This window comes from Conger conger, chromosome 16, assembly GCF_963514075.1.
Source record: "Conger conger chromosome 16, fConCon1.1, whole genome shotgun sequence".
NCBI lineage: Eukaryota > Metazoa > Chordata > Actinopteri > Anguilliformes > Congridae > Conger > Conger conger.
The window spans coordinates 6,908,523-6,919,978 of record NC_083775.1 but is presented as its reverse complement, the minus strand read 5'-3'; the positions used below and the strand labels follow the sequence as shown (position 1 = coordinate 6,919,978).

Here is an 11,456-nt window from a genome sequence, read left to right as displayed (position 1 = left end):
TGTACCTTAGCCACTAGGCTACAGGCTGCCCCAGTCATGTACCTTAGCCACTAGGCTACAGGCTGCCCTAGTCATGTACCTTATCCACTAGGCTACAGGCTGCCCCAGTCATGTACCTTAGCCACTAGGCTACAGGCTGCCCCAGTCATGTACCTTAGCCACGAGGCTACAGGCTGCCCCAGTCATGTTCCTTAGCCACTAGGCTACAGGCTGCCCCAGTCATGTACCTTAGCCACGAGGCTACAGGCTGCCCCAGTCATGTTCCTTAGCCACTAGGCTACAGGCTGCCCCAGTCATGTACCTTAGCCACGAGGCTACAGGCTGCCCCAGTCATGTACCTTAGCCCCTAGGCTACAGGCCGCCCCAGTCATGTACCTTAGCCACTAGGCTACAGGCTGCCCCAGTCATGTACCTTAGCCACTAGGCTACAGGCTGTCCCAGTCATGTACCTTAGCCACTAGGCTACAGGCTGCCCCAGTCATGTACCTTAGCCACTAGGCTACAGGCTGTCCCAGTCATGTACCTTAGCCACTAGGCTACAGGCTGCCCCAGTCATGTACCTTAGCCACTATGCTACAGGCCGCCCCAGTCATGTACCTTAGCCGCTAGGCTACAGGCTGTCCCAGTCATGTACCTTAGCCACTAGGCTACAGGCCGCCCCAGTCATGTACCTTAGCCACTAGGCTACAGGCTGCCCCAGTCATGTACCTTAGCCACTAGGCTACAGGCTGCCCCAGTCATGTACCTTAGCCCCTAGGCTACAGGCTGCCCCAGTCATGTACCTTATCCACTAGGCTACAGGCTGCCCCAGTCATGTACCTTATCCACTAGGCTACAGGCTGCCCCAGTCATGTACCTTAGCCACTAGGCTACAGGCTGCCCCAGTCATGTACCTTAGCCCCTAGGCTACAGGCTGCTCCAGTCATGTACCTTAGCCACTAGGCTACAGGCTGCCCCAGTCATGTACCTTAGCCCCTAGGCTACAGGCTGCCCCAGTCATGTACCTTAGCCACGAGGCTACAGGCTGCCCCAGTCATGTACCTTAGCCACTAGGCTACAGGCTGCCCCAGTCATGTACCTTAGCCCCTAGGCTACAGGCTGCCCCAGTCATGTACCTTAGCCACTAGGCTACAGGCTGCCCCAATCATGTACCTTACCCACCAGGCTACAGGCTGCCCCAGTCATGTACCTTAGCCACTAGGCTACAGGCTGCCCCAATCATGTACCTTAGCCACTAGGCTACAGGCTGTCCCAGTCATGTACCTTAGCCCCTAGGCTACAGGCTGTCCCAGTCATGTACCTTAGCCACCAGGCTACAGGCTGCCCCAGTCATGTACCTTAGCCACCAGGCTACAGGCTGCCTTAAGTCCCTTCCACTTCCTCACTACTTTTAGTCTGTAAGCTGTCCATCTTCACGTCCTGTCAGAACCACTGTTCATGTCATTTCAGCACACCTCTCTCCAAGTCCAGCATATCCAAACATAGCTGCACATTTAAAATACATTTTAAAAGCAAGTTGATATAAAAACGATAATAAAGAACACAAAAAAAGGCCCGAAAAAATATTTTTTATTGTTTTGAATTTATTTTTAAACCAGCAATAAGCACAATATTAAAAACTGAATGTGTCCATATTGCCTCCTGTTATTGAGATTACATATTCCTGATATTACGTTGAGCATTCTGCACATATGAAATGAAAGTGTCTGTAATTACTTGGCATTTGTACAGCAGGTTAAATCACTGTAATGACCATACTCAAGCCAACCTGCATTCTTTCTCTTTTTTTTTTTTTTTTGCTGTTAAAAATGTGGGGTTTGCTTCTTGCTGTGTAGCATCTGTAGATCTGCTTGTGAAGTCTTCTGCAGAGAGTAGTCACAGACTCATCCACACCTGCTTCCTGAAGAGTATTTCTGACAGGCATTTGTGGTTTTTCCCCCTTCATTGTGGTGAGAATCTTTCCGCCATCAATGGTAGAGTCCTGCCAGCCCCTTTGCAGTTGCTGAGCATTACTGATGTTCTGGACTGGTGATTTTTGGTATGGCTGTTTAGTCTCTGCATTATTATTTCTCAGCCTCATAATTACATTACATTACATTAACGGCATTTGGCAGATGCTCTTATCCAGAGCGACGTACAACAAAGTGCATACCCATAACCAGGGATAAGTGCGCTGAAAGACCCTAGAGGGAAGTACAATTTCAACTGCTACCCGGTACAACAAAGATAAGGACCAGGGCCAAATGTTTTTCCTTTTTTTTTTTTTCTTTTTTTTTTTTTTAACAGAAAAACAAACAAAACGCAGAAGTATGACCAAACCCCTTAACTACATTTACATTTTACATTTACATTTTTGTCATTTGGCAGACGCTTTTAATCCAAAGCGACTTACAAGTGCATAGGTTCTTCCACAAGTCAAAGCATCACATCCAGAACTAGGAAAATACACATGGAATGCTGTTCTAAACATAGTCGTCATCATTTTTTTGGGGGGGGGGGGGGGGTTAGACAAGTTTAGGGATATCAGAAAGGAGGGGCAGGGGAAATCAGGAGGGAGGACTAAGGTAGAGTTTGAAAAGGTGGGTTTTGAGTCTGCGTCGAAATAGGGGGAGGGATTCTGCTGTCCTGACAGTGGTAGGCAAGTCATTCCACCACTGAGGAACCAGAACGGAAAACAGGCGTAAACGTGCAGCTCGACCGCCAGGTGCACATAGAGAGGGAACCATAAGGCGACCAGAGCTGGCAGACTGGAGTGGTCTAGCTGGGGAGTAGGGAGTGATCAAGGATTGTATGTAAGGTGGGGCTGTCCCCTTAGCAGCCTGAAATGCCAACACTAGGGCCTTGAGACCGATGCGTGCGGCAATAGGAAGCCAGTGGAGGCCAATGAGAAGTGGGGTGACATGAGCTGACCTGGGCTGACTGGTGATCAGGTGGGCTGCAGCATTCTGGACCAGCTGGAGGGGCTTGATGGCACACGCTGGGAGACCGGCTAGGAGGGAGCCAAACACTGCTTACCTAGCCAAACTAAAAATACTGATACACAAAAAAGTAAATCACAGAAGGACAACAATTAAGGTTTACAGGGAGGTGGGGAGGGACGGGGAGAGATGCAGCTTGAAGAAGTGCGTCTTCAGTTTGCGCTTGAAGGTGGGAAGAGATTCTACAGTTCTGACCTCAACGGGGAGTTCCAGAACAGACCATAGTCGTGAAGTGGAAGTTCGGAGAGGGGGAGGTGCCAAGAGGATGCTAGAAAACAGCCAGAAGACAGGGAGGAGTTAACAAGGGAGGTGACAAATGGGAGAATGTCAGGGGTGATAGTCTGGAGAAGAGAAGAGGGGATAGGGTCAAGGGCACAGGTTGTAGGGCGGTGGGAGAGCAGGAGTTAAGAAACATCAGAGTCTGTAAGGGGGGAGAAAGTGGAAAAGGAAGGGATGGGCCTAGAGGGGGGGAAGGGCACAGAGTTGTAAAAGATCTGCGGATGACTGTGACCTTCTCATCAAAAAAAATCAGCAGTCATCAGCAGCGAAGGAGGACTGAGGTGGAGGAGGCGGTGTGTTGAGGAGAGAGGAGAAAATAGAGAACAGTTTCCGGGGGTTAGAAGTGGAGTTCTGAATTTGTGTTTGATAGTATAATGACTTCACTTGACTGTCATTGGCACAACTCGTGTTGATAAACACCAATAACAGACTCCAAACGCAATCACCTGCACTAAATACACCTGACTAATCATAAACTGCTGACAAGCCAACTGTCCAATTACTTTCGGTCCCCTGAAATGGGGTGGGGGCTATGTATAAAAGGGATGTAATATCTGGGCTCTGGCTGTGGAGGGCGCTGTCCCACAGGGCAGATATCTGGGCTCAGCTCTAGCTGTAGAGGGCGCTGTCCCACAGGGCAGATATCTGGGCTCAGCTCTAGCTGTAGAGGGCTCTGTCCCACAGGGTAGATATCTGGGCTCTGGCTGTAGAGGGCGCTGTTCCCACAGGGCAGATATCTGGGCTCTGGCTGTAGAGGGCGCTGTTCCCCAGGGCAGATATCTGGGCTCTGGCTGTAGAGGGCGCTGTTCCCCAGGGCAGATATCTGGGCTCTGGCTGTAGAGGGCGCTGTCCCACAGGGCAGATATCTGGGCTCAGCTCTAGCTGTAGAGGGCTCTGTCCCACAGGGTAGATATCTGGGCTCAGCTCTGGCTGTAGAGGGCGCTGTCCCACAGGGCAGATATCTGGGCTCTGGCTGTAGAGGGCGCTGTTCCCACAGGGCAGATATCTGGGCTCAGCTCTGGCTGAAGAGGGCGCTGTTCCCACACTCCAACTCTAGGTGGCGCCGCAGGTCCACTCTGCGCAGGAAGCCACCCTGGCAGCGGGGGCAGGTGAAGGGCCGGTACCCGCTGTGTTTGCGGGTGTGTGTGATGAGGTTTGAGCTCTGGCTGAAGGCTTTTCCGCAGACCTTGCACACGTGGGGCTTCTCTCCTGTGTCACCAAGGGGCACAACGTCTGTCAGGGTGTTGTGTGTGTGTGTGTGTGTGTGTGTCTGCAAGTGCCTGTGTGTGTGTGGGTGATAAATTGATCAGCTGGATGCTGGAATTCATTGTCATCAATACTTGTAATTGATTTTTGTTTCTCTGGCACGGTGACATAAGTGAAGAAATGATTTGATCAACCCTGTGAAGAGTTGTTTTTGGAATACTTTTTCAACATTCTAAATCGCTGTTCTAGAACTTGATTGCTCTCAAATGATCAGTTGTGATAGTTACATGTGTACGCTGGTGCGTGTGTGTGTGTGTGTGTGTGTGTGTGTGTGTGTGTGTGTGTGTGTATATATGTGTGAGTGTGAGTGTGAGTGTGTACATGTGTTTGAGTGTGTGTATATATGTGTGCGTATGCTTGTGTATATATGTGTCTGTGTGTGTGTGTATGTGTGTGTATATATGTGTGTGTGTGTGTGTGTGTACAGGTGCGTGCTCACCTGTGTGCACGAAGGTGTGCTTCTTCATGTCAGACTTCTGGTGGAACCTCTTGCCGCAGTACTGGCAGGGGTAGGGCCTGGTGTTTGAGTGGATGAGCAGGTGGGTGGCGAGGGTGGAGGAGCGTTTAAAGGTCTTTCCGCACACCTTGCAGATGAAAATACGCTCCTGTAACAGGCAGGAGGGGCGTGGAGGGGCATGGGCGGGGGGGTCAGTGTTTTCCTCAGCATCCCTCTGATTTTTATCTCCCACCAACACACAATGCAGGGATGGCTGCCTTTTAACCGTACCTTCATCTTGCAGTGCAGACCCAGATCCGGCCTGAACACGTATGATTGGTCGCTGTACGTGACCAGTGGGACAGGGCGTCTGCTGACATGTGACCTCTGTGAGCAAGTCTCCAGGCAGGGCACAGGTGAGAACACCTGAGAGAAGAGAGAAACCGTGTGTGTGTGTGTGTGTGTGTGTGTGTGTGTGTGTGTGTGTGTGTGTGTGTGTGTGTGTGTGTGTGTGTGTGTGTGTGTGTGTGTGTGTGTGTGTGTGTGTGTGTGTGTGTGTGTGTGTGTGTGTGTGTGTGTGTGTGTTAACACAGGAGAGAAGGCAGTCACAAGGCAGTCGTGTGTGTGTGTGCACTCGCGTGTGTACATCGCTCTGGATAAAAGCTTCTACTAAATAGTGTAATGTAATGTGCAGCCAACACCCAACGGATATCAACGTACACCCCGGATCGCCTTAAAAAAACGATAAAGCAAAATGACAAATGGTTTACCAATGGAGGGATGTAATGCAACTGGAAATGCTCTAAATAGTCGTGCGTGCGTGCGTCCGTGTGCGTGTGTGTGTGTCTGTGTGTGTGTGTGTGTGTGTGTGTGTGTGTGTGTGTGCGCGCATGCGCGTGTGTGCGTGCGCATGCGGGTGTGCATATATAGACAGTTTGCTGTAGTACTCACTCTCTCGCACTGGGGGCACTCTGCGGGACTGAGCTGATGGCTGACGGGCTCGCTGCTCTCTGGCGCCCTCTGCCTGCGGCTCAGGAGGCCGTGCAGGAACTCCTCCAGCTCGCGCTGCCTCTCTGGGTTCCCCGCGCACAGCACAGCCCAGCGGGGCGGGGGCCAGGGCGCGTCTGCTGGGCAGCCCGTCGGCCAGGGGCGGTCTGCGGGGCAGGGGGGCACAGACAGGTCCCTTATGTACCCTTTATTCTCCTAGTTTAAGGGCAGCAGTGTCTACAGAACCTAGGTCATAGCAAGAGATTGCATTGATATTGTTCTCTTGCGCTGCACTGTCGTAAATATCAGGCTGTGTCAACGGATAGAACGTGTTGGAAAATACCACTCTGGGTGACGGAGCTTAAATGATGGTGCTGCTCTTGCTCACCACAGTGCCTCTGCAGCTAATGCAATCAAGGATCTCGTGCACTGTGTACAGCATCCTGTAAGGCTGAACAGGAGCCTGTACGGTCCATCTGCCTGGGGGGGTTAGACCATCGGGTTAAAGGCACAGGGGACGCGTGCGGGGATGTGGGTGTTTACCTGGCCAGTGTGTGCACTGGTTAACGTGCGGGGGACTGAAGGGTGAGGGCAGTCCAGGGCTCAACTGTGCTGTGGATGGGGCGACCGTTGTCCTGGTAACCGCTGTCCTGGCAACTGTTGTTCCGGTAACCGTTGTCTCTGTAACGCCTTCCGCGGGGTTGGCAGTGTAGGTGGGGCTGTTAACTTCAGGGGCGGGGCTCCGGAGTGAACATCGCCGTGGTGACAGGAAGGGCCTCTGTGATTGGGCGGAGCCAGAGAGGCTGCTGTCCCCTGCGGTGCGCGACGTGTGAGCCCCGCCCCTTTTACTCTTGACCAGGAAGGAGCGAGGCATGCTGGGAAATCTACCCCGGCGAGAGGCAAAACCGGCTTAGCCTGAATAAATCTGTGAAACACAAGCGCTTCTTTAGATATAATAACCCTGATGTGCACATCATACACACGTCAATGTACACATGCTACCAGGACCTAAGAGACGAGCAAGAGACTAACACTGCCTTGATTGAATCCAGACTGATTTATTTATTGCTTAGATTTATTGAACCTGATTCATTATTTCGTCAACCAGATTTATTACACCAGCCAGAGCGTGGTCGCCAACAGAGCTTCGATTTAATGCATCGGATTCATTTTAAAAACACTAATTTGAGATTAGCTTCTAATTGTAAAAAAACTGTAATTGTCAATGGCAGTGCCCTGTTTGGTGTGCAGTTATCAAGACATTGATTGTACTGTAAATTGATATAAAACACACTCCGGGGGGAATTAAGAAACAAAATTGACTGAAAACAGCAGACTGACGATAGTGTTTTGAAAGCTTTTAAACCTCAAGGAAACTCGGCTTCGTAATCGGTGTGTCCGGAAATGCCGAGGTACTCTGAATGGGCCGCTTCTAGTGTGTTCCGAAACAAACAATTATGCTGTGAATGAAGCATAGTCTTGCCTCCGTACAGTTCTCCATTTCATTCCAGAAAAATCCAGCATGTTTAATTCATTTTCAACGTGCCAGTTACTGCCTGCCCTGTACAGTGACAGTCAACATGCTCAGAACGTCAGAACTGGTCAGAACGTGCTCACAATCTGTTCACACTGCACAATAAGGCTCCGTGAATTGGCTTGAACTCATGTAGTTAAACTTCTCATTAATAGCTTGTTGTCTGTACAGCTCTGTTAACATGAATGAATGGTGTTGCAAATACATTTTTCGTTCATGTTAACAACTACATTAGTTATTGCCAATTCATATTGGAATGAAAAAGTCAGTTAATGTATTTGTTGATGCTTAACTAATTATAAGTCCATCCCATGGTTTGCTATTGTATAAATATATATACTGTACATTAGCATGATGAGTCATATTTAGATTCATGAGTTCATTGCTCAGTTGTCCTGCATGTGTGTATTAAATGTCAATAAACCCACCCTCTTGTTATCTTATGAAACGCAGCCTGTGGAAGACTTCATCATAATCGTTATTTTAGAATTTTTATTTTTTTTTGCTTCTTTTAGGATATTCCAGGCATTTAAAATGGAATGAATCCTTTCATATTTGTCAGCGCCATTGCAAACCACATGAAAGGATGAAATTGAAAATGTGCCGATGCCCTTTAAATCAAGGTCAATTGATGTCATGACCCTTGACCTACAAGCAGATATTTGTGTCACACTTCACAATAAGCGTCATGGCATTAACTAGTTGTTAATATGAAATAATGAATTCATATGACAAATGCATTAATAAAAAATGAAACTACTTTTTTATTACTAACATATATATATATATATATATATATATATATATATATATATATAATATTTTTAACAACTAACATATATTTGTTACGTGGTATTATGATAAATGTTCATATACAACTAATTTTTGGTGTCACTACTTTTGTGTTAATTTCAACACATTTTGTGTCAAAGTTGTGACTTTTCTGTTGCAAACGTGTGAAGATTTTTTCTTTCTTGGTGGACGTATCACAGAACGTTTTGTCCAAGACTTCGGGGACAAGGTGGAAAGTGCAGAGGTCACAAAGTAGACGTCGTGCCATGAGTTTCTCCCACCCAAGAACTCAGCCATTCGCTAATTATTTCTACCTCCCGGCTTAAGAATTGTGCAAATTAGAAAATTCAGGACTTCCACCCTTTCCTGTCGTGAAGTTTGTGATGTATTTTGAGTGTAGCGAACGCAGCGCAGTATGTTTGTGTTCCTCAACACGCATTGTGAGTCGGATTTCTTCATCGCTGAATACGGTGAGCTGTGCGCACGGTTTGCGACCGTTTTTTCCCCCCCGGCACAGCTGCAGTCGAGACCGTTTCAACACCGGAGCGCACCTGTAGATAACGCGCCTTTCTATAAAAAAGCTGGGCGGGATTTCGGCAACGTGCCCAAACAAAGGCAGCAATATTTAAAACTGAGTAAAAATGACAGATTTGTATTGCCTGAACTACTAGAACATTGTGAACATCAGTGTCATGGCAAAGGTGTCCAGCTATTACCAACGCGGTTAAAATCCTGCCGTTTCCTTGGTAGGTCTTTAATGTTATTTTATTTTATGCTTATCCATCTGATTTATAGTTTGTCCAATTGAATTACACCGCCTTCATGAAATGCCTTCACCTCTCTTTAGATAGCTTCTTCTAGCTATGGAAACGGTTCTGGGGACGTTCAGTGTTCTGTGGGAACAGTTGGTGACCTCGGCGGTCTCGTATGCGTCACGCGCGAGGCTACTTCAAAACCGCTATACCAGCGCAGCCCACCAAACCGCCAGAATAGTCAGCATCTATGATTAAAATGGATATAACATGCCAAATTTCAAGGCTGTCGAGAGACCTTTTGAGGGGCAGGTGCATGCTCGGGGTGAGAAAAGAGTACGCCGAGAGTAGACCCCCCCTCGCCAGCACGCGCCGGCCAAATACCGAATACAACAACTGGAGAGTGTTTTACAGTTATCCGTCCAATTGTCGTTAAGAAATAACTGGTGATTAAGAAACTCAATATTTATGCTGTCACTAACTGATTAAAATATAAGTTATTCTCATTACGAGCTTTAACGACAATTTCCAACCGATATTAGAAATATTACAAATGCTGGTGACGTGCACTTATTTTGTTTAGGCGAGTACTGTATACAAATCCTTCGAACCTGTTTTTATTTTTTATTTTTTTATTTTTAATGAACTAATCGATCATTGCTGTTGACATTCTTCATGTTGCAACAACAGAGATATATCTTTTTGCAATGTATATGTATAAACAACTGTGTATATGTTTAAACAATTATTTTTTTTTAAGCCTAGTATAACGAAGTTGTACTGTTTCTCAATAATCAGTAAAGTAGTCCACGGTTTCTCAATAATTCAATACAATCTTGACAGATACGGCGGTGGATCAAACAAATCGCACTTCTGAAATGATTGCGAATTGCATCAAACACATTTTACTCACCACTTTGGCCAAAGTTTAAAATAAATAAATAAATCGTGGTTTGGTGGCTTTCGGTGCGCTCTTGCAGAAATCTCCCGGTCGGCTGCTGAGATGAAAGGAAAAAAATATTTAGCCATCAAAACTAACTGCAACTCGTCCAACTGTGTGAGCTTTTATTCCATTAAAATACCATACAATAAATGCTGATTTGATCAGCATTGGCTACAAGGAGTATAACATATTAAAATTCTAAATATAAATGAGGAAATTAAGTTGTGGTTGCAAAATGACAATACTTACCAAGTAATATTAGTTAGGCTACTTTCACGAAGGCATTAAGGTGTGGGCTACATGTAAACCTAGTAAAATTAAAAGAAAGCAAAGCTAAAGTAAAGTAATTTAGCTAAATAACAGTGTGTTTTGATTGAGCATCATTCATTTTCTGAGTTTTGAGGTTTCCCAAACTTTTTCTCTGATCTCTTCGATCAGCTTTGTCGACAGTTTTCTCGAAGAATAACGCACGATCACCTGCGCGTTTTTCGTAGGTTAGTTTCAAATTAGCGGCAAGTCGTGGAGAAGTGGAGAGCTCGCCTGGGCGTGGGACCACGCGACGTGAAGCTGGAAGGCGCGCACTGCACCTTATAGCATGCGAGCAGACCACAACCGGCTTCCTTTCCACGAAGCCCAATCCAACTGCGCGTGCTACGAGGGTAGGCCGACTGGAATTGGAAAATTATAATAATTTTGTCAATGACGCGCATTAATTGCCACAAATTGAAACGTGCAGACCGGACGGCCTGAATATATGTAGCCTACGATGCGGAAGGTGTGTTCACGGTTATCATTAAGCACTACGCCTCTACAAAAATATACACTTGGTAGGGCTATATTCTTCTTCAAACTTAAAAACCCGATCGCCGTGTAACGGTGTGTGCTTTAAAAAAACATATCGCTGGTGAATTGACTAGTAATAATATATAAATTACTGTGAAATCGGACCACACCGATAGAATTGTTCCTTTCTGTTCACAGATTCTAAGATTACGTACCCATTTTATCTAGAATAGCCAGGCCATCAGAAGATGCCCTCCCAAACTATTTGCTCCCTTGATATTTATAAATATAGAATAGGCTACTCTAAATCTACAGAATTTACTTTTACCTTTTTCAACTGGAACTGGAACTGATTTCAATTACCAGTCGTGGTTGTTAGGTCAGCAATGGAATATTCAGTTAATTTTACACCATATGTTCCTATTTGTTCCCAACGTGCATACAACCGTGGTCTGTCTATCTCTATCATAGTTTTCTTTCTCTCTGTACCGGGCAAGAATTCTTTGCCTTTCCCCGTGGTGACGGACGCCACAGGGATTTTACGTGTGTTTATGAGCTCGTTTTTATCCACAGAACCTTGGGAAGTAATGTTACCCTGGGATTGAGATGAACTTGTATTTTGTGTAACGTAGATTTATAACGTAATGTAACATTTACGTTATAGTTATGTAGATTTATAGTTATCACATTTCATTTAAAATAATTA

General features: G+C 46.5%; 1 protein-coding gene and 1 long non-coding RNA gene across 2 annotated transcripts in view; both read right to left on the bottom strand.

Moving 5' to 3' along the window:
* Positions 1-4,082: 4,082 nt before the first annotated feature.
* LOC133115033 (EVI5-like protein) overlaps positions 4,083-11,456 on the bottom strand; it is a gene marked incomplete at its 5' end in the record, with an annotated part of 38,085 nt that continues 30,711 nt past the window's right edge. The window contains 5 exons of the mRNA XM_061224743.1: positions 4,083-4,466; positions 4,963-5,128; positions 5,251-5,385; positions 5,911-6,113; positions 6,490-6,830. Coding sequence (XP_061080727.1) covers positions 4,270-4,466; positions 4,963-5,128; positions 5,251-5,385; positions 5,911-6,113; positions 6,490-6,830 — 1,042 coding nt within the window. The remainder of the gene's footprint in view (positions 4,467-4,962; positions 5,129-5,250; positions 5,386-5,910; positions 6,114-6,489; positions 6,831-11,456) is intronic.
* LOC133113934 (uncharacterized) lies at positions 6,496-10,510 on the bottom strand. Its single transcript, XR_009705517.1, has 3 exons — positions 10,217-10,510; positions 9,938-10,022; positions 6,496-6,871 (listed from the first exon to the last, which is right to left on the bottom strand). It is a non-coding gene; the product is annotated as an uncharacterized LOC133113934 (long non-coding RNA).